General features: G+C 58.9%; 2 protein-coding genes across 6 annotated transcripts in view; one reads left to right on the plus strand and one right to left on the minus strand.

The window, feature by feature from the left end:
• PEBP4 (phosphatidylethanolamine binding protein 4) overlaps positions 1–1,450 on the minus strand; it is an 87,539-nt gene extending 86,089 nt beyond the window's left edge. The window contains exon 1 of one of the 3 annotated variants that reach the window (XM_069877651.1): positions 1,421–1,450. The gene's annotated coding sequence lies outside the window, so the exon portion shown is untranslated. Of the gene's footprint in view, positions 1–515; positions 546–636; positions 700–1,420 lie in introns of those variants that run through there. The other 2 variants (XM_069877648.1, XM_069877650.1) reach the window with 2 other exon arrangements.
• A 3,753-nt stretch (positions 1,451–5,203) lies between these two features.
• RHOBTB2 (Rho related BTB domain containing 2) lies at positions 5,204–20,661 on the plus strand. Of its 3 annotated transcripts, XM_069877570.1 has the most exons (11): positions 5,204–5,350; positions 5,782–5,859; positions 14,625–14,826; positions 15,230–15,333; positions 15,448–15,633; positions 15,724–16,748; positions 18,094–18,212; positions 18,297–18,447; positions 18,528–18,616; positions 19,506–19,611; positions 19,690–20,661. In XM_069877570.1, exons 1-11 carry the CDS (start codon positions 5,319–5,321, stop codon positions 19,926–19,928), a joined length of 2,331 nt encoding a protein of 776 aa, XP_069733671.1. In that variant the 5' UTR covers positions 5,204–5,318; the 3' UTR covers positions 19,929–20,661. The 3 variants fall into 3 exon arrangements, with proteins under 3 accessions (XP_069733671.1, XP_069733672.1, XP_069733673.1); XM_069877571.1 differs by lacking the exons at positions 5,204–5,350; positions 5,782–5,859 and adding an exon at positions 7,417–7,494; XM_069877572.1 differs by lacking the exons at positions 5,204–5,350; positions 5,782–5,859 and adding an exon at positions 9,427–9,616.
• Positions 20,662–21,127: the final 466 nt, after the last annotated feature.

Genomic DNA, 21,127 nt, shown 5'->3' on the forward strand with positions numbered 1-21,127 from the left:
CAGTTAAATTGGTGCAAACCCCCAATGTCGAAGCACTTATACCAGATTAACCTTTGCATCAATAGACTACCACATCACACTAAACTGGCTTAACCCTTCCTTAAATGGGTTTAACTGCTCTGCTGCAGGGGACTCGTGTGGGTTTAACAAGCTCAGTTGAGTCCCACCATGGTGCTCTCCCATCTCAGCCCCAACCCCCCCAAAATCTCCTTTAGAGGATGGAAGGAGAGTGCTTCCCACTGGCACCCATGGTTCAGGGGGACCCCTGAGCGTGGTTATCTTTTCCATAGTCTTTTTTTCCAGCTTGCCCCCTCCCCAAGCACTTGCTCCCAGCCCCTTGGCACCCTGGCTGTGAACAGGACCCCGGAGTAACCTCTATTTGCTGGTCCCCACACACTTGTAGGGCTACAAGAGCCCCTGCCCTTACAGCCCAACAAGCCAACCAGCTGCAAAGCGAGAGGGGAACCAGCCTGACACCCCCCAACACACAGCAAGCCCCCAGCTTTTCCACCTACCCCTCTTTATGCCACCAGGATCCCCCGTCCCACAACAGCAGAGGAGGAGGAGCTGCAAAGCGAGAGGGGAACCAGCCTGACACCCCCCAACACACAGCAAGCCCCCAGCTTTTCCACCTACCCCTCTTTATGCCACCAGGATCCCCCGTCCCACAACAGCAGAGGAGGAGGAGAGCCCCGCGTCCAGCCCGGGCTGGCAGAGCCCCAGCCCCACAGTCAGATCCTTGGCAGGGCTGAGCCCAGGGGTGGTTTGCAAAGGTTAAAAGCTGGCACCCCACCAGGGTGGCCCTCACAGCTGGGTCAGAGCTGATACTGCAGCTCACAGAGCTCCAGGGCCATTCGCAGGATGCTCTGAGATCACGGAATGGTTTGGGTTGGAAGGGACCTCAAAGCCCATCCAGTTCCACACCTCCCACTGGATCAGGGGCTCCAAGCCCCATCCAACCTGGCCTCGAACCCCTCCAGGGATGCAGCAGCCACCAATTCTCAGGGCCTCCCCATCCTCATCATGAAGAATTTCTTCCTAATGTCCAACCTAAGTCTTCCCCCTCCAATTTGAAGCCATTCCCTTTGTCCTATCACTACACATACATGCAGAGCAAGCAGACAGGGAGCATTTTCATTGCTCTGTGACCCTGCAGAACAGGAGCTTTTTCAGCACCTGCCACAAAATTCAGTGTAAAATCCCTCTCCTTCCCTTTTCTACCTTAGCTCAGCCTGGGCCAGGGCTTTGCCTCTGCATGGGTAAGCAAACCTTGGGTGCCAGCCACGCAGCAGAGGTGCCTAAGGCACAACCACATCTCCATTAAAAGGTGAAGCAATGCCAGCAAAAAATAAAATAAATAAATAAATGCCCTGCATGTGCTTAGCAGCACGTTCCTGCTTGTTATCGCCTCCATCAGTACCTGCAGACAGCATTCTCCAGCTCACTCCAGTCCTTCCAAGAAGCACAGTCAGAGCAGAGCTGCTTCAGGCCTGGGGCGGCTCCTTTTTAACCCCCCTGGACACCTGCAGCCCATCAGCTCGTCAGCTCCTTTCCCATTAACTCCCCAGCTGGTCCCACTGAGTCACCTCTCTCCAACCACCTCTCCTTTCCGTGGCCGTTTCCCTGGTCCTTCGGTTCCCATTGACTCACAGCCGCTCAAGCAAAGCTCACCCTCCCCTTTCCATTCCCATCCCAGGCTCCTTTGACTCACCTGGCCCAGGTGCCTGCATTCCTTCTCCCCAGCATCCTTGAGGAGCTGCAAGGAGCACGTCAGTGAGGGACCCACAGGCTCGTGGCTCCCAAAAGCACCTTCCAACCGGGGCAAAAGTGCGTTTCCAAGCCCGAGGCAGCAGGGAGAGTTTGATTTTTCAAGGGCAAAGGATTCCCCCTCCCCAATATCTCACCCTGGCTGACGTCTGCTGTGGGTTCTTCCACGGACTGTGGGAGAAATAACAAATGATTTGCAGAATTGAGATGTAATTAGTGGCTCTAACTCATTCCTCCACACTTACCATCCATCCAGGTTCATTTTCTCCAGCTGTAATACAGGAAAAAAATAAGGAAGGAGTCTGAAAGACTTTGGAAAGGTAGGGAAATAGGATTTTGGGGAAGCAGAGAGACACGGGCCCTGGCGTGTGCCGAGCTGCCAGCACACCCAGAGCCGCCCCAAAGGCTCCGAGTGGAAAATTCCTGTCCGTTGAGCTCGAATTGTGGTTCAACAGGTTTTAGTCCCGGCCCCTTTACTGGTGTCAGTGCAAAAACTCATCCCTAGGGCATTTGTTTGGATCACATGGGCGAGCGTATAAAAATGGATCCTACCTGCCCCGACCAGTTAGCACCTCAGGACAGCAAAGGCAGCGGTTGGATTGGAGAGGAGACCCACGGACGGTGCAGAGCTGGTGCACACAGGTAACTGCGCTGTCTGCCCACAGCGTATTTATCCCCTATTTTTTCCCCCATGGCTTTGCTGACGTTGGACCCAGCAGCAGCGATGGGCACAGAGAGCTTGAGGGCTGGTGGGGATCATAGAATCGTGGAGTGGTTGGGGTTGGAAGGGGCCTCCAAGCCCATCCAGTCCCACCCAGGGACACCTCCCGGTGGATCAAGGGGCTCCAAGCCCCATCCAACCTGGCCTTGAGCCCCTCCAGGGATGGAGCAGCCACCCCTGCTCTGGGCAACGTGGGGGCGAGGGGATGGAGAGGGGTGTAAGGATTGAGGGTTTGGGAGAGGGTCGTTGGGCTGCTCTGGAGGGGAGGTGGTTCATGCCATGGGCTGTTTCCAGCCTTGTGGGCTGTGCGCTGATGCAGACCCTCTGGAGAGGGTGATGCTCTCAGCTCTTTGTGCCTTCGATCCCCTTTTTGCTGCTGAGAATCGGGCTGTCAAACCCCGGCGGGGCTCCACAGGGCTTATTTGGGGCAATTAGCCCTTAACCAGTAGCCCGTGGGCAGAGAGGAGGGCGCTTGGGCAGCACCACGTGCAAGAAGGCACCGAACTGCGGGGGCGAAGAGCCTTCCAGCATGGGATGGATGCCATCCCGCTTTTCCATGGGATAAAACCGGTGACTCTGCACGGCCACTATTTGCTGCTTCAAGACAGGGTGTCGATGTCTCCTGGCAGGCAGCCGGGATGCCCGTGCAGCCACCAAACGCCGCTGCCACCTCCCTACCCGCCTTGCTCCAGGCTCCTGCTGCCTCCAGAGCTCCTGGCAGGGTGACAGGCAGCGCTCCTGCTTGTTTTTACCAGGAGCCGTTAGGGTAGGAAGTGGTTTTGGGGCCACGGGTGCTGTTTCACCACCAAAGGCACGTGGCATGGCCAGGACTTGAAGCTGGGGAGATGCTCTTCCTCACCCACCCCTCAACCTCTGCTCCAGGAGGTCCTGGCACCACCAAGTCGCCTCCTTCTCTGCTTTTCAAATGAAACAAACCCAAGCAGCTCCTCTGCTCCCCCTTTTTCCTCCCTCCCTGGGTCCTGCCAGGGTCTGTGGGACCCCAAAACTTTACCCCCTACCCAGCATTGCTTCTTCCCCTTCCTCCACTCCCTGTTCCTACTGGAGACAGTTGCTTAGAAACAGATTCCTTGCTTTTTAATCATCTTTTTTTTTAAGTGGAGATGGGCAGATCCCCCTCCCCAGAGCCCCCCCAGACCCTGAACCCCGCTCTGTGGCTGCAGCCAGACCCAGACACGACACCCACATCCACTTTCCCTGTCCCCAGGCTGTGACAAGCCAGGGTGACCCGCACCCATAGCAGCACCCTGAGTGCAATATTAGAATTAATTTCCTCAAGGGGAGGGTATTTTCCACCTCTGATGAAGAGCCCAAGCTCGCAATTTTTTTGCCCCGCTCTCCCTAGCAAGAAAACCAGGAGAAAAGGGGAACAGAGAAGCCACAGGGTGCACCGTTCTAAGAGGAACTTTCCCCAAATAGAAGCTTTTCACAGGGTGGTTTTTTTTTTTTTTTTTCACGAGGCATCAGCAGCTCTTAATACTTTATGAAGCTGTGAATACTGCATGAAGCAGCCGGCCGGTGGGGAGCCTGTAAACGTTCCAAGGTGCGGCTGCAGCGAGCGCCGAGCTGGCCGTGCACGTTCCAAACCTGGTTGGGGTGGTGGGTAAAGCAGCTGGGAGCGTGACCTTAGCTGCAATTTCCTATCAGCAGCTCTTTCTGCACCCAACGGGGCGGTAAATCTACTATCTCGCAGCTGAAGGGTGCAGAAATGCTGCGTTCATGAACTGAGAGCTTGTATTTTGCCCTGAGATGGTTTCCAGCTGCAAAAGAGCCGCCTGGAGAGCCCCAGATGTTGGCGAGGGGAGGGTGGCTCTGCTCGTGTAACACGTTGCGTCTGGCAGAGTACGTGGCTCCTTCTGGGTTTAAATATTTATAAACCGAGCGATGAATGCCTGAAATTCTGCAGTGGTGTCGATGGCAGGGTGAGTTTTCACCCGTGGTGGATCAGGTGGCCCCGTTTCAGGGCTGGGAGGTGGGATCCAGGCGTGCAGCTGGGTCCTTAGAGGCACATGCAGGGCATTTCCAGAGCACCCCAGTCTCCTGCCTTGGAGATAAACCCTGTTCCTCCAGCAGGACAAGGGATGAAAGGTGCAGAAATGCTTTTTTTTGCTTGTTTTCGACCATCACCTCTGCTATCAGCTGTTCCCTGGACTCCCCTTCCCAGCCTGCTTCCCACCAGTGCGGTGGCACATCCCATCGTGGTGCCTCTTGGCTCCTGCTCTTCCCCCATCCCAATCAGGTCTGGGTGTACCACTGGTGCAAAGTGCTGGTTGGAGATTCCTCCTGCCTGCTGGGTCCAAATGGATGTTGAATCCCTAAAAAACCCTGTGTCTGCGGTGCTGCTTCCCTCCCTGGCTGGTTGTCAAGGGGAGGCTGAGCAATCCCAGTCCAGCTGATGGAGCTGGGAAGCTCATGTAGATGCCTGGAGCAGGTCGTAGCCCCCTTGTAGCATCCCTCAGGAAGAAAAACTGCAGGATTTAGGGTTTTCAGAGCAGTAAAATGGAGATGTGACTCAACTGCTTTTCCTGGGTGGATGCAGGGAAGGACCCAGCACCGTGGTGGGTCTCTGAAACTCACTCTCTGGTAGGAGCCAGGCATCTGCTGGCTTTGCCAGGAACAAAGCTCAGACTGGACTCTGCTCCATCCTGACGTGTGCAGGCACCTTCAATCCAGTGCCAGGAGAAGGAGGGGAGAGCCCTGCTGCCCTGCTTCGCTCCGGAGCTCCCAGGAGGAGAGCGTTGCCCCAAGCAAACGTGCTGGGAGGCTCCTTGGTCTTCTGGCCACCCGGGGAGCCAGGCGCTGCTCGAGGGGCATGTGCCCACGGGGAAGGCTCCTAGCACAAGGGTAAGGTGCTTGGAGCAGTTCTAGGGGACACCTTGACCCCCCTGGTGAGCTCCTGGGCCAAAGGGGAGGCTGTCAGTGTGAAGCCCAGCACAGGACTTCAGCGAAAGGGCTGCGGAGCTTCAGTGGAAGGGATGGATCTGGAGATCTTCCCCTCAGCCGCTTGATAGGGTGAAGGTGGCAGCGTGGGGAGAGCAGACCTGGCAGCGAGAGGTCAGGACAGCGAGCAGAGAAGCTCCACAGCTGAGGGACAGCCCTGTCCCCACTCAAGGACACCTCTTGGTTGGCTCAGTGACCATGCAGGACTTGCCTTCCCAAAGGTTTTTCTGTCCCCAGGGTGGCAGATGACACCGTGCGAGGTGCTAGGAGTGGCTTTGAGACCTGAGTCTGTGTTTGGGGCGTTCGCACCGAGCTTTTCCCTCCTTTCCTTCCAGAGTCTGCCAAAAGAAAGAGATGGAAACCCGAGGGAAAGGCAGCCCCACCGGGAAGATGTCTGCGATGGCTCACAGCCTGTAAGTACCCTCCTTGGCTCCTCCAGCCTCCTGCTTCAAGCACTTTTCCTCTGGCCGCTTTCTCCAGGGGACTTTGCTCTTTGCTCCCCGCCGACACACTCCACGGTGCCTTCGTTCCCCAAGGATAAGGTGGAAAACTCACAACAGGGCAAGGCAAAGGCAGGTTCCCCGCAGCAGGAGCTGCAGGAACGCGTGGGCTGGGGCCGCTGGAGAGTGTTGGGGTGCTGCAAACCCGCTCCTGCCGGGGCGCTGCCGGTGAGGGATGCTCTGCCTTGGTCTGTCCCAGCCCTTCAGGCCTCCACAAGGTGAATAAGGCTGAGTTCAGCTTTATTTGGGGCTCAGAGTGGGGGGCAGAGCTTGGGGGGCTGCAGCGGTTGGAGAACGTTTGCTGGTTGCTCCAAGGAGAGGAGGAAAACGGGTTTGCACCCCTGCATCCCCAAGATAGGGGAGCAGCAGTGCAACCCCCTGCAGCAAGGGGAGCTCCTGGGAGGGCTGGAGATGCTCCCGGGAGGGCTGGAGATGCTCCCGGGAGGGCTGGAGATGCTCTTGGCATTAAATAGTCACAAAGTTTAGAGGGGAGGGCAAGGCTGGAGCAATATCTGCTCATGTCTGATAGCCAGAGAGCTTCTTCGTTCCTTGCTGGGGAGGGGGACATGGGAGCAAAAAGGATGCTACGGGGTGAAAACAGGTGCTGGCTGCCAGCAGTGTGAGCTCCCGGTGTGACCCCGGTGCTCAGCCACCAGGTTTGGAGCTCTTTGCCTTGGAGCGAGGCCGATTACGGAGCCGGGCAGATGGGAGGGAGCCCTTTGGGATCAGTGCAAGAGGCTTAAATCGGAGAGAGCACACGGCATTTTCATTACAGCCCTGCCAGAGGCTGAGGGAGGGGAGCGATGGCTTTGTAGCCGTGCCACGAGCATCCCTCCCGTGTCAGAGGCAGCCGTGCCATGAGCAGTTGTGCTGCACCATGGGCATCCAAATCATGCTGGGGGCATCCAAACCATGCCATGGGCATCCAAACCATGTTGTAGGTAGCCGTGCCGTCCTATGGGTAGCCGTGCCATGGACAATCGTGCCATGGCTCAAGGCCACGAGCTCCATGGATGCTCCAGAACCCCTTTCCTTGCTCATCATCCTCCTCAGTTCTTCCAGCAAAGCCTCCTGCCGGGAAAGGGGCCCGTGCGAGCGTCCACTCGGGGTGTTTCGACTCCGAGTGACAATTGTGCTTTTGTTTGGCCTCAGCAAGGAGGGGGGGAAGACAGGAATTGGGCTGCTCCGAAAGCTGCCAGGAACTCTTTCTGCCACAATTAAGCACCTGCTACAAGAGAGCAAATAAGCCAAATCATGCGGCTGGCAAACAAGCTTTACGTGTTCCTTCCCCGTGACCCACTCCAAGAAGAAGAAGAAGCAAGCTCAAAGCTTGCAGCTCGCCTGCTCGCAGCTCCCGGTGCAGGGGAATAACTCGCTTCGCCGTGAAGCCCAGAGCTTCGCCGCCAGCTCGCGGTCGCGCCGGGGGTACCGAGGCAGCCCCCCCAGGCGCCTATGCCCGGCTCGAAAGCCAAAAAGCTCCCCCCTTCCCAAATAAGCAGCTCCATCTCCTTCTGCTATGGAGAGACAGATCCCCGTCCTGCGAGTTAGGTGAGGCGGGGGGCGATGCTGGGGTGGGGGGCAAGATAGGGGGGGAGGATTCGAGCCAGGTTGGCGATGGAGAGGTGCGAGGTGAGGCGAGCGCTGAGGTTTTGACGCCGGCTGACGCGGCTGTTGCATCAGTGCCGGCTGCACCACGGGCTGCAAGGAGGCTCGATCCGAGCGGAAAGGGGGGGGCTGAGCTCAGCATGGCTTGGGGGAGGCGATGGAATGGAGAGGGGGGGGGAAAGCAGCTGATAAAGCCTTGGGAAATGATGGCGAAGCATCACATGATGCGGATATACGTGGTCAGGGTAGCGGGGCCAGCGTGCCGGATGCCTTCCCAGCAGCCTCGCTGCAAAGATGACTCTGGATTTTTCTTTCCACCCCCGGGGGTGGCTGGGCTGGGGGGGTTGCAGGGTGATGAGGGGGATGCGGGGAGCGTGGCGGGTGAGGGGGCAGAGGTGATGCCGCAGCGCGTGGCCTCAGCTTGGAGAGCATAGGGACCATTCTGCTATGGGGCAAATCTGCTCTCAACCAGCCCTGCAAGGGGGTGTGGGGGGGTCCTCCTGGGGTTGGGGGGGTGGCTGGGGCTTGGGGGCAGCCCCACAGGGGTCTCCTCCTCCAGGATGGCCCCATCCACAGCTGAGATGTTGGCTTGGCATCCCAGATGGGACCTGGGGGGGGCTGGATGTCCTGTGTGGCCCCTGTGTAATAAGGGGAGGGGGAAAGGGGCTCAGAGAAGGAGGGGGGGGCACAGGGGGTTGGATGCAGCAGATGATGGAGGGCAAGGGGGGGTCTCATGCAAGGGAGGGTGAGGGGCAGGATGGAGACCTGGCAGGGGGCAGGATGGGGTCCCCTGTGAAGGGGAGGGTAGGATGGGGGTCCCGTGCCAAATAGAAGGGGGGGCAAGATTAGGGGGGCCAGGATGGGGTAGGATTGGAGGGGGCATGATGGACACCCCTGCAGCAGAGGGGGCAGGATGGGGGGTCCTGTGCAGAGCAGGACTGCAGGGGGGGGCAGGATAGGGGGTCCTATTCAGAGCAGGGTGGGTGTCCCTGGGGGGCAGGCTGGGGGTCACATTTGAGGGCAGGATGGGGATCCCATGAAAAGCAGGATTTTGAGGGGCAGGATGGAGATCCCTGTGGAGGAAGGGGCAGGATAGGGTCCCGTTCAGAGCAGGATGAGGGTCCCTTTTGGGGGCAGGATGAGGGTCCCTTTTGGGGACCAGCTGGGGGTCCCTTTTGGAGCAGGATGAGGCTCCTTTTTGGGGCAGGCTGGGGGTCCCTTTTGAGGGTAGGATGAGGCTCCTTTTTTGGGGCAGGCTGGGGGTCCCTTTTGGAGCAGGCTGGGGGTCCTTTTGGGGGCAGGCTAGGGTTCCCTTTTGGGGGCAGGCTGGGGGTCCCTTTTGGGGGCAGGCTGGGGGTCCCTTTTTGGAGCAGGCTGGGGGTCCCTTTTTGGAGCAGGATGGGGGCCATTTGGGGCAGGATAGGGGTCCTTTGGGGGCAGAATGAGGGTCCCTTTTGGGGACCGGGTGGGGGTCCCTTTTGGAGCAGGATGAGGCTCCTTTTTTGGGGCAGGCTGGGGGTCCCTTTTTGGAGCAGGATGGGGCTCCCTTTTTGGAGCAGGATGGGGCTCCTTTGGGGGCAGGATGGGGCTCCTTTGGGGGCAGAATGAGGGTCCCTTTTTGGAGCAGGCTGGGGGTCCCTTTTTGGAGAGGCTGGGGCTCCTTTTCGAGCAGGAGGGGGGTCCGGCGGGGGTCAGACCGGGCTCCCCCTCGCAGCCCCCCCCTCCCCCCGGTTCTCTCGGCCAATGGGGGGCCGGGGGGGGGCGGGGCCGCGCCGTGTTTTGTGAATGGGAGGCGGAGCGGGCGCAGGCAGCGCGCAGGGGCGGGCGCAGCGCGCAGCGGGGCTGGGCGGCTCGGAGCAGCTCCGGGAGGAGCTCGGGGCCGGTTCAGAGGTTCAGCGGATGCCGAGAAGCGAGAGCCCGAGGTGCCGGGATGGGCTGTGAGCCGCGGGGCTGCGCGGCCGCGGGGCTGCGCGCAAAGCCGAGCCGCGCAACTTGCGCCGTGGCCATGAACGGAGGGGACAGCCCGGCCACGGCCCCTGGGAGCCGCCGCTTCGTCTGTGTCGCTGTAAGTACCGGGGATCGACCCCCTCCGGTCCTTCCCCCTTCCCCGACGAGCCCCGCTCCGCTCCGCCTCCGCGCATCCCGCCCCGCGGGGCCCTTCCAGAGCCGCCCTGCAGCGCCCCGCACCCCACCCGGGGGCTCCCAGCACCCTCGACCCCCTTGCACAGCCCCACACCCCCGATCCGGATGCTCTGAGCACCCTCGACCCCCTTGCAAAGCCCCAAACCCCCGATCCGGATGCTCTGAGCACCCTCGACCCCATTGCAAAGCCCCAAACCCCCGATCTGGATGCTCTGAGCACCCTTCACCCCATTGCATTGCCCCACAGCCCCGATCTGGATGCTCTGAGCACCCTCGACCCCCCTGCAAAGCCCCAAACCCGCTCCCGATGCTCCCCACCCCCATTGTAATGCCCTGCAACCCACTCCCAGTATTCCCTGTTCCCCTTGCAATGCCCTGCATCCCTAATCCGGATGCTCCGAGCACCCAGAACCCCCTTGCAATGCCCCACACCCCTGATCCGGATGCTCTGAGCACCCTCAACCCCCTTGCAAAGCCCCAAACCCCTGATCTGGATGCTCTGAGCACCCTCAACCCCCTTGCAAAGCCCCAAACCCCTGATCTGGATGCTCTGAGCACCCTCAACCCCCTTGCAATGCCCAACAGCCCCAATCCAGATGCTCCAAGGACCCTTCACCCCCTTGCAAAGCCCCAAATCCGCTCCCCATGCTCCCTACCCCCATTGTAATGCCCTGCAACCCACTCCCAGTATTCCCTGTTCCCCTCGCAATGCTCTGCATCCCTGATCCGGATGCTCCAAGCACCCACTCACCTCCTTACAAAGCTCAGCACCCCTGGCCTGGATGCTCTGAGCACCCTCGGCCCCATTGCAAAGCCCTGCACCCCTTTTCTCGTGCTCCCCAATCTCCTTGCAATGCCCTGCATCCCCAGTCTGGATGCTCTAAGCAATCCCAAAAGCCTTGCAGTGCCCTGAATCCCTAATCCGGATGCTCTAAGGACCTCGGGCCCCATTGCAAAGCCCTGCACCCCCAATCCAGATGCTCTGAGCACTCCCTAACCCGCTGCAAAGCACCCCACCCCCTCCCAATCCCCCCTGCCCCATATCAAAGCCCCATATCCCAGGCGTGGATGCTCCCCAGCCTCTCCTTGTGCTGTCCTGCACCCCAGTCCGGATGCTCTGAGCTCTCCCAACCCCTTTGCGAAGCCCTTCGCCCCTTCCCCCTGCCCCCCCGCCCCCCCTTGCAGTGCCCTGCGCCCCCAGTCTGGATGCTCTGAGCACCCTCGACCCCATTGCAATGCCTGCCGCTCGTTCCCAGTATTCCCAGTTCCCCTGGCAATGCCCTGCATCCCAGATCTGGGTGCTCCGAGCCCCCCTGTCCCCATTTCCAAAGCCCTGCACCCCCTCCCGGTGCTCCCTGCCCCCCCTGGCAGTGCCTCGCACCCCCAATCTGGTTGCTCTGAGCACCCCTGACCCCCTTGCAAAGCTCTGCGCCCCGTCTTGGTGCTCCCCATCCTCCTTACAAAGCCCTGGTGCTCCCAGCCCCCCTTGTGAGGCTCTGCACCCCCAATCCTGATGCTCCAAGCACCCCTGTCCCCTTTTCAAAGCCCGGCGCTGGGTTCCTGGTGCTCCCAGGCCCCCCTGCACCCCCAATCTGGATGCTCCAAGCACCCCTGTTCCCATTTCAAAGCCTGGCACTGGGTCCCAGTGCTCCTTGTCCCACAGCATCCCGAGCCCTGCTCCTGCACCGCATCCCCGCTGCATCCGTGGGGCCACCCAGGCCCCATGTCTTCCCCACCCCACCCCAGCTGGGAGGGTTAGGGGAGATGCTGCGTTGTTTTTTGTGCATTGCTGCCGTTTTGGGGTGATTTCCCCCCGTTTTGGGGGTTCTCCTCACCTCACGAGGTGCAGCGGGGGGAGGATCTTTTTAAGCTGGGAGTTGCTAGGCGACAGGGTGATGGTGCAGTTGCCTTGGCAACCGCAGGCTGGGCATCCTGGAAGGAGCAATTTTGGGGTGCTCCTTGGGGGTTGTGGTTTGGGTGGGGGGCTGCCATGGGCAAGGGGAGCTGATGCCCCGGGGATGGGATTTTACTGGTGGGGGGAGCTCGGATGTCTCAGCATCTTGGGTTATTTCTTGCTCTCCCCAAGAAAGAGGCGGCGATGGGGAAGGCGAGGAGGGGGTTTGTGGAGGAATTCTCCCTGCAAAGAAGCTCAGCCCCCTCTGGGGCCACAGCTCGTGGGCGAGGGGCTACGAGCCACCCCCGTGGGGCTCCCAAAGCTCCGCAATGTGCTTCTCCTTTATTCAGAGCCTGCGTTTTGTGCCACCTCCTGTCTCCCTCTTCCTCTCCTGCTCGCAGGCACTGATCCCTGTTAGCGTTTATCCTTTAAATCCCTCGGCGCAGCCGACTTTCTGAGCAGGCTCCCAAGTCCCCGAGGTCGGCTGAGCGCCCTGTGTGGGGCCAGCATCCAAACTGCCGACCGCAGTTGTCGTCTCCGCGTGCCTTCCCCCCTCCGCCGCTGTCTGAATGAGCTCGGCCGACTTGGGAGCCCTAAAAATAACCACAGCGAAGCTCCCTGAGTGCTAACGAGCCTCCCTGGAGATCTCCTGGCCCTCTAGAGCCAAAGCTGATCCTTGGGAGGAGCAGGGATGGTGGTGGAGTGGGATGAAGGAGATGGAAATGAATTCCTAGGGCCTAGGAGTGCAATGTGCGAGTTGGAAACGGATTTCTAGGGTCTACGAGTGTGATGAGTGAGATGGAAATGGATTTCTAGGGTCTAGGAGTGCAATGTGCGAGTTGGAAACGGATTTCTAGGGTCTAGGAGTGCAATGTGCGAGTTGGAAATGGATTTCTAGGGTCTAGGAGTGCAATGTGCGAGTTGGAAACGGATTTCTAGGGTCTAGGAGTGCAATGTGCGAGTTGGAAATGGATTTCTAGGGTCTAGGAGTGCGATGAGTGAGATGGAAATGGATTTCTAGGGTCTAGGAGTGCGATATGCAAGTTGGAAATGGATTTCCAGGGTCTGGGAGTGTGATATGCAAGTTGGAAATGGATTTCCAGGGTCTAGGAGTGTGATATGCAAGTTGGAAATGGATTTCCAGGGTCTAGGAGTGCGATGAATGCGATGGAAATGAGTTTCCAGTGGCTAACGGGGAAGGAGACCACCTCCCCATCTCCTTTTCACCAGGCAGAGCCCAAGGATGTTGCTATTCCTGGTTCTCAATGCCCCCAGCAGGCAGCATCCCCTGCATCCTGCGGGATGGAGTGGACGTGGCATGTGGTGGCAACTACTGAGAAGTTTTACCTTGGGATCAGCCGATGCGTAAGTGACCTGGATTGGTGCCACCTGCCTTTGACCACGTTTCCCACAAGGCTTGTGGTCCAATCCTGGTGGCCAGGTGTGCTCCGAGAGCTCGTGCACGGGAGGGAGATGCTAACATTGGAAGGTCCTTGCCAGGCTGTGAGTTCAGGGAGCTGCGGACCACGGTCCCCTCGTGCAGGGCTCCGTTGCCATCGTTACTGGGTATTTTAGCTCGTTGAGCCTTTGCGCTTGTGGTTTATTATAGCAGCTTGGGTGGCCGGTGCCAAGAGGGGGTGACGAGATCTGCGGCTTTGGGGAGCTCAGAGCAACTGGGATGCTCAATCTCCTCCTCTGGAATCGCGTACATCCCCGGTTTAAGGCTGGGATGAGTTCATTTTGGCTGATTTAGATTCTAGGGCTCAGAAAACACCATAGGTGGAACATCTGGGCACTCGGCATCGGTTTGGTAGCACCCACAGCACCAACCTCCCTCTCAGGAGGGTTCAGCCTGGTCCTGGGCGATGCTGGGAGCCTTCCCAAACCCAACATCTGAGCCTCCTGGGAAGAGTTGTGGTTGCCCCATCCCTGGAGGTGTCCAAGGCCAGGCTGGATGGGGCTTGGAGCCCCTGGTCCAGTGGGAGGTGTCCCTGCCCATGGCAGGGGTGGAACTGGATGGGCTTTGAGATCCCTTCCATCCCAAACCGTTCTGTGATTCTACGATTCTGTGAAATGTGATGAGTTTTGCTGTTCCACGTAGGAACCTGGCACTGCCGGGGTGCGCGCTCGGTCAGGCGGATCTGGAAGCTTCGCTTGCAAATGCTGGAGAGGGAGAAAGGGGAAAGGAGGAGGGGAGGGGAAAAAAAAAAGTCAACTCATCTCACATGAACAAGCATGAGCCGAGGCCGGAGAGACTGCAAGGCAGGAGGGTGGAATCTAATGCAGTGCATGTGCCTGCTGCTCAGCAGAGCCACGCACGCTGCCATGAGAACATTAAAATTTAAAGGAGACTGGCGGGGAGTGTGAGCTGAGGAGGGGTGGGCAGCTGCCTTCTCTGGAGCTCCTGGCTGCCGGTCGCTGCAGAGCCTCCCGCGTGCTGCCAGGGGCTGGTGGCTCCGAGTCTCAGCATCATCTTGCTGCTTCACTCCCTTTCGGCATCCTATTCGATCTCTGAACCTGAATCTCAGCATCATCTTGCTGCTTCAGTCCCTCTTGGTATCCCATCCCATCCCATCCCATCCCACTCTCCTCCCCAATCCCATCCCATCCCATCCCCGAGCCTAAGTATCAGCATCATCTTGTTGCTTCACTCCCTCTCAGTATCCCATCCCATCCCATCATATCTCTGAGCCCGAGTATCACCATCATCTTGTTGATCCGCTCCCTCTGGGCTTCCCATCCTGTCTCTGAGCCCAAATACCAGCATCACCTTGCTGCTTTGCTCCCCTTCGGCATCCCATCCCAGCCTGAGAATCAGCATCATCTTGAGGCTTCACTCCCCATCCCATCCCATCCCATTGTTTGAGTATCAGCATCATCTTATTGGTCCCTCTCTGCTGACATCCCCTTCCATCTCTGAACCCAACTATCACCATCACCTTGTTGCTTCGCTCCCCCTCAGCACCCCATCCCTGCTGGAGATATCTCCCCTGGCTCATCCCAGCTGTATCTGCTGACACCTCCTTCCCCCCTGCAGGTCCCAATTAATGGATTCTGACATGGATTATGAGAGGCCAAACGTAGAAACTATCAAGTGCGTCGTGGTCGGGGACAACGCGGTGGGCAAAACCCGGCTCATCTGTGCCCGCGCCTGCAACGCCACCTTGACCCAGTACCAGCTCCTCGCCACCCACGTGCCCACGGTGTGGGCCATCGACCAGTACCGCGTCTGCCAGGAGGTGAGGGCAGGGCTCACGGATGCTCCGTGGGGACCACGAGGAGGTGGAGTTGCCCCCTCTCTCCCTGGGGGAACTGTGAATTACTCCTCCATGTCCTGCATGCGATGGGGACGGCCACGCTCTTCCAGGGCTCAAAGACTCAAGCCCCACCAGGGGAGGTTCAGGCTGGACATTAGGAAAAAATTTTTCACGGAAAGGGTCATTGGGGACTGCAGAGGCTGCCCAGGGAGGGGGTTGAGTCCCCTTCCCTGGAGGGGTTTAAGGGACGGGTGGACGAGGTGCTGAGGGACATGGGTTAGTGATTGATGGGAATGGTTGGACTCGATGATCCAGTGGGTCTCTTCCAACCTGGTGATTCTATGATTCTATGACTCAAAGCTGGATGATGTTTGTGTTCCTGCAGGTGCTGGAGCGCTCCCGGGATGTGGTAGATGATGTTAGCGTATCCTTGCGGCTCTGGGACACCTTTGGTGACCACCACAAAGACAGGCGCTTTGCGTATGGCAGGTAGGGAAGAGGCAAGAGCCTCGTGCTGCCCTGGGTGGGGAGGGAGGGCAATGCCAAAGCACCGTGGCGTTGGCTCCATCGTCAAGCCAGACCTTGACCCTCCTCTCCTTACAGGTCCGATGTGGTGGTTCTGTGCTTCTCCATCGCTAACCCCAACTCCCTGCACCACGTGAAGACCATGTGGTACCCAGAGATCAAGCACTTCTGTCCCCGAGCTCCTGTCATCCTGGTGGGCTGCCAGCTCGACCTGCGCTACGCCGACCTGGAGGCCGTCAACCGGGCACGGCGCCCCTTGGCCAGGTGGGACTCCTGTGCCCTGGAGATGTCCGTGCCTACCTATATTTTCCCCTTACTGAAGAGGTCTCATCATCATTCCTCTCTTTTTTTCAGGCCAATCAAACCTAACGAGATCCTTCCTCCGGAGAAGGGGAGGGAAGTAGCCAAGGAGCTGGGAATCCCTTATTACGAGACGAGCGTGGTGGCCCAGTTTGGCATCAAGGACGTCTTTGACAATGCCATCCGTGCCGCCCTTATCTCCCGTCGCCACTTGCAGTTCTGGAAGTCCCATCTCCGCAACGTGCAGCGACCGCTGCTCCAAGCTCCGTTTCTGCCCCCAAAGCCCCCTCCACCCATCATCATCGTCCCAGACCCCCCTTCCAACAACGAGGAGCGCCCAGCCCACCTCCTGGAGGACCCGCTGTGCGCGGACGTCATCCTGGTGCTGCAAGAGAAGATCAAAATCTACGCACACAAGATCTACCTCTCCACCTCCTCCTCCAAATTTTACGACCTGTTTCTCATGGACCTGAGCGAGGAGGACCAGCAGAACGGCACGGGGCACGGCTTCGGGGCGGCCGTCACCGCGGCCACCGAGCGGATGCTGCACCAAGAGGAGAGGCACCACGGGAGGGATTTCCTTCTCCGAGCCGCTAGTTTTGATATCTGTGAGAGCACTGAGGAGGCCGGATCCGGCCAGCGCAAACCGTGCCTTAGAGCCTCCACCAGTGACGGGATCCTGCGGGGCAACCGCTACGAGAACGGGGAGCGTGGGCTGCGGCGGGGAAGGGACCTCTCCTCTTGGAGCCGGGCTTTCACCAGCATCCAGGAGGAGATGGCAGAAGACCCACTGACCTACAAGTCCAAGCTCATGGTGGTGGTGAAGATGGATGCTTCCATCCAGCCAGGTCCTTTCCGGGCCGTGTTGAAGTACCTGTACACGGGGGAGCTGGATGAGAACGAGCGGGACCTCATGCACATTGCTCACATCGCTGAGCTGCTGGAGGTGTTCGACCTCCGGATGATGGTGGCCAACATCCTCAACAACGAGGCGTTCATGAACCAGGAGATCACCAAAGCCTTCCACGTCCGGAGGACCAACCGGGTGAAGGAATGCCTGGCCAAGGGGACTTTCTCCGGTACGACTCTTGGGCACTGGAACAGGCTGCCCAGGGAGGGGGTTGAGTCCCCTTCCCTGGAGGGGTTTAAGGGACGGGTGGACGAGGTGCTGAGGGACATGGGTTAGTGATTGATGGGAATGGTTGGACTCGATGATCCGGTGGGTCTCTTCCAGCCTGGTGATTCTATGATTCTATGCCTCTCTCGCCGTTGAGGGGGTCTCTGCTGGATGATGGGGAGCTGGCGCTCCTGGCTTTGAGCAGGGTGGCCGTGCTGTGGGTCAGCAGGCGCTCTCTCGCCTTCTCTGGGATTTTCAGCCACGTTTTGCGCCTCTGGGCTTTTTATAGCTAGATTTTCCCAGAAAGCGTGAGTGTAACGGCGCTTCCCCAGGGTTTCCTGCTCCCCAGCCTGCTTGACAGCTCTGTTTATTTACGGGAGAGCAGCAAGAGTAACTTCCTTCCCTCCTGGGCCCAGACCTTCACAAGGTCATTTGATTGAAGAGGAGCAATGAGCCTTTGGTAGGACTTCCCCAGCCCTGGCGTTCCGTCGAGCATCGCGTGCCACGAAGTGGGGTGACGTCTGGGAAGGGGTGTGAAGGTCCCAGCCTCCCTCCAGCTGGATTTATTTCATGAGGATGGACCTTGATGTAGTCAAGCTCTCCGTCAGGGGTCAGATGTGTGCTGGCCTCTGGTGCACATCAGGGAGAAGCTCTGGGCTGGGCTGGAGAGCAGAGTATGGGGACAGGACATCATTGTTGTCCTCCCCAGCTCTTCCAAGGACTCAAGCTTGGATGAGACATTTATTTCCTGGGTTTTCCCCTTGGCTTTCAAATGTGTTGTGGTATGGCTTGGGAAGACCCCTCAGAAGAGCTGGAGCACCATGGGGGCCCTTCCCTGAGCTCCTCTGAGCCAGTGGGAGATGCTGGAAAAAAAGAAATAGAGATGTTTAGAACCAACTATAGGATACACCAGGCTCCGTCTCCTTCCCTCTGCTTATAGAATAGTGGAATCGCTTGGTTGGAAAAGACCTTTGAGAACATTAGGAAAAAATTTTTCACGGAAAGGGTCATTGGGCAGTGGCAGAGGCTGCCCAGGGAGGGGGTTGAGTCCCCTTCCCTGGAGGGGTTTAAGGGACGGGTGGACGAAGTGCTGAGGGACATGGGTTAGTGATTGATGGGAATGGTTGGACTCGATGGTCCTGTGGGTCTCTTCCAACCTGGTGATTCTATGATTTTATGATCATTGAGTCCAGCCGTGCCTGTTCACCACTAAACCGTGTCCCTGGTGCGAGATGTTTTGGAGGCAAGGGTTGGCTGAGCCCTGGTGGTGGGGACGGTCCCAGTAGCATCCCTCTGCTTGTCCCCAGATGTCACCTTCGTGCTGGATGACGGTGCTATCAGTGCCCACAAGCCCCTGCTCATCTCCAGCTGCGACTGGATGGCCGCGATGTTCGGCGGCCCCTTTGTGGAGAGCTCCACCAACGAGGTGAGGAGAGGCCTTGGGATTTGTCCTGGGAGGATGGGACAGCTGGGGACGGCCACGCGGTGACAACCGATGCTTGTCTTGTAGGTGGCTCTCCCGTACACCAGCAAGAGCTGCATGCGGGCGGTGCTGGAGTATCTCTACACCGGGCAGTTCAGCTCCAGCCCCGATCTCGATGACATGATGCTCATCATCCTTGCCAACCGCCTCTGCCTGCCGCATCTGGTGGCTCTCACTGGTGAGTCAGGGTGGCTGGAGTGGGACAACGTCCCCCGCTGTCCCCAAGCTGCCCTGTAACTCCTGCATCTCCCCCCACAGAGCAGTACACCGTCACCGGGCTGATGGACGCGCAACAGATGATGGTGGACATCGATGGGGACGTGCTGGTGTTCCTGGAGCTGGCTCAGGTAGGGCAGGACCCCGTGCCGGCAGGGCTGGGGATGGTGCAAGGTGATGGGTGATGCCACCCTGAGGGGTCCAGCAGCTCCAGGTGTAGAGAGTACAGGTTGAGGGAGGGGTTCTTGCCCTCTGCTCCGCTCTGGTGAGACCTCACCTGGAGACTGATCAGGGATTGCGGAGATAGGACGAGGAGGAAGGGTTTTAAGCTGAAAGAGGGGAGATTGAGATGAGATCTTAGGCAGAAAAGTTCTCCTGTGAGGATGGGGAGGCCCTGGCCCAGGTTGCCCAGAGCAGGGGTGGCTGCCCCATCCCTGGAGGGGTTCAAGGCCAGGTTGGATGGGGCTTGGAGCCCCTGATCCAGTGGGAGGTGTCCCTGCCCATGGCAGGGGTGGGACTGGCTGGGCTTTGAGGTCACTTCCCACCCAAACCGTTCACAGAATCAGAGAATCACCAGGTTGGAAGAGACCCACAGGATCATCGAGTCCAACCATTCCCATCAATCACTAACCCATGTCCCTCAGCACCTCGTCCACCCGTCCCTTAAACCCCTCCAGGGAAGGGGACTCAACCCCCTCCCTGGGCAGCCTCTGCCAGGGACCAATGACCCTTTCTGTGAAAAATTTTTTCCCAATGTTCAGCCTGACCCTCCCCTGGTGGAGCTTGAGGCCATTCCCTCTCGTCCTCTCCCCTGTCCCTTGGGAGAAGAGCCCAGCTCCCTCCTCTCCACAACCTCCTTTCAGGGAGTTGGAGAGAGCAGTGAGGTCTCCCCTCAGCCTCCTCTTCTCCAGGCTAAATCCATTCTGTGGTTGTATGTCTGGGGAGGAATAAGGCAAACTCCTCCTGCTTCCCCGATGATCTGGGCCGTGGTGGCTCTGACGGGGGCTCCATCTCTTCCAGTTCCACTGCGCCTACCAGCTCGCCGACTGGTGCCTCCATCACATCTGCACCAACTACAACAACGTGTGCCGCAAGTTCCCCCGGGACATGAAGGCCATGTCAGGAGGTGAGAAGAAGCCGGGATGGGGGGTGACGGGGACCCTGGTGGTCCTGGCACTGCCCTCACCCTCTCCTCTCCCTGCAGAGAACCAGGAGTACTTCGAGAAGCACCGCTGGCCGCCCGTGTGGTACCTGAAGGAGGAGGATCACTACCAGCGAGCCAAGAAGGAGCGGGAGAAGGAAGACTACCTCCACCTCAAACGGCAGCCTAAGAGGCGGTGGCTCTTCTGGAACGCCTCCTCCTCCCCTTCCTCGTCTCCTTCATCGTCGGCCGCCACCGCCTCGTCTTCTTCCTCCTCCTCCTCCTCCTCGGCGGTGGTTTGAAGCCCCTTCTTGCCCTGGCTCCAGCATCCCTGGGAGGAGACGGAGAGGAAAAGGAAGGGTGGGATGACCTGCCCCGGCACCAGACGTGGAGCGGACACCACCGGCCGAAGCCCTAGAAGGAGATGGTGGGAGCAGGGAACCCAGCCCTGCCGAGAGGCTCGGAGCCGGGCACCAGCCCTGCCGTCCTCGCTGTCCTGGCAGAGCCCGAGCAGCAGGAGAAACTCACGTTTACAGGAGCACGAGGGCTGTGTTGTCGTTTCATTTCGAGTTTTGGCTCTTGGTTTGGTTTTTTTTTTTTGGTTTCTTTTTTTTTTAACATCAGCAGCATGAGGAAGAAGAAACCCAGCCCGCTTCCACTTTGATTTGTAACCAGAAGCTGCGGGATAGGGTTTGGTATCTGCTGGCATCTCACCACCCCGGGTCCTGCCCCCGCTTTCCACCTGCAGCAGGGTCAGGCAGGGTTCAGAGGTCCCCAAATGCCTCCAGGCACTTCAGCATCCCCCCTTTTTGCTCACAAAGTGGGGTCTGTCCAACTTCGGGGAGCGGGAGCGGACATGAGCCCTCTCCTCCCTGCCTCGAACTTTTCATTTATTTTTTTCTAAATGATAACAAAGCAAAAAAAAAAAAGAACCCCCAACCTCCCCAAGCGCCCCCCAAAACCCAACCCCAGGCCCCCTGGCTTGGGGATTTTAGCCTGGACGGCTCCATTGTAATAAATGGTGTTTGGAAAGCCCAGCGTGGTCCCTGTGTGTTTGGGAGGAAGCGGCTGGACACGGGGCAGCCTCGTGCCCTGCTTGGGGTGACGCCTGCACCCCCTCCCCACCGCTCCCGGGTTGCCCAGGGCCAGTGGAGAAGCAGGATCCATCATCCAACGCGTCCGCTGAGAGGTGGTTTCACTAACTGCACGTCCCACCCGTGTCCTCGTAGCTGCATCGACGCCCCTGACAGGAGAAGGCAGGATGGAGCCAGGACAGAGTGGGGTTTGGAGGTCTGGCAGGTGGGGAGGAACCCAAAACTCTGCTTGCCCTCCCCAGCCAGCAAGGGGGAAGCTCCTCTGAGCCCATCCTTGGCTAAGAGGCTGCTGCTGGAGCGAGCACGTAGGAATGCTCGTGGCAGGGATGCTCCTAGGGGTGTCTCCTCCCATCTGGCCTCGGTAGAGCACCTTGGAGTCACTCGCTTTTCATGCTCCTCCTCAGCCA

Source organism: Phaenicophaeus curvirostris, chromosome 27, assembly GCF_032191515.1.
Source record: "Phaenicophaeus curvirostris isolate KB17595 chromosome 27, BPBGC_Pcur_1.0, whole genome shotgun sequence".
Classification (NCBI taxonomy): Eukaryota; Metazoa; Chordata; class Aves; order Cuculiformes; family Cuculidae; genus Phaenicophaeus; species Phaenicophaeus curvirostris.

Coding starts and splice junctions, on each gene's coding strand:
- RHOBTB2 (XM_069877570.1), top strand. CDS start 5,319: ATGTGCCCACGGGGAAGGCTCCTAGCACAAGG. Junction 15,334..15,447: donor AGGCGCTTTGCGTATGGCAG/GTAGGGAAGAGG, acceptor CTCTCCTTACAG/GTCCGATGTGGTGGTTCTGT. Junction 18,617..19,505: donor TGTTCCTGGAGCTGGCTCAG/GTAGGGCAGGAC, acceptor CATCTCTTCCAG/TTCCACTGCGCCTACCAGCT.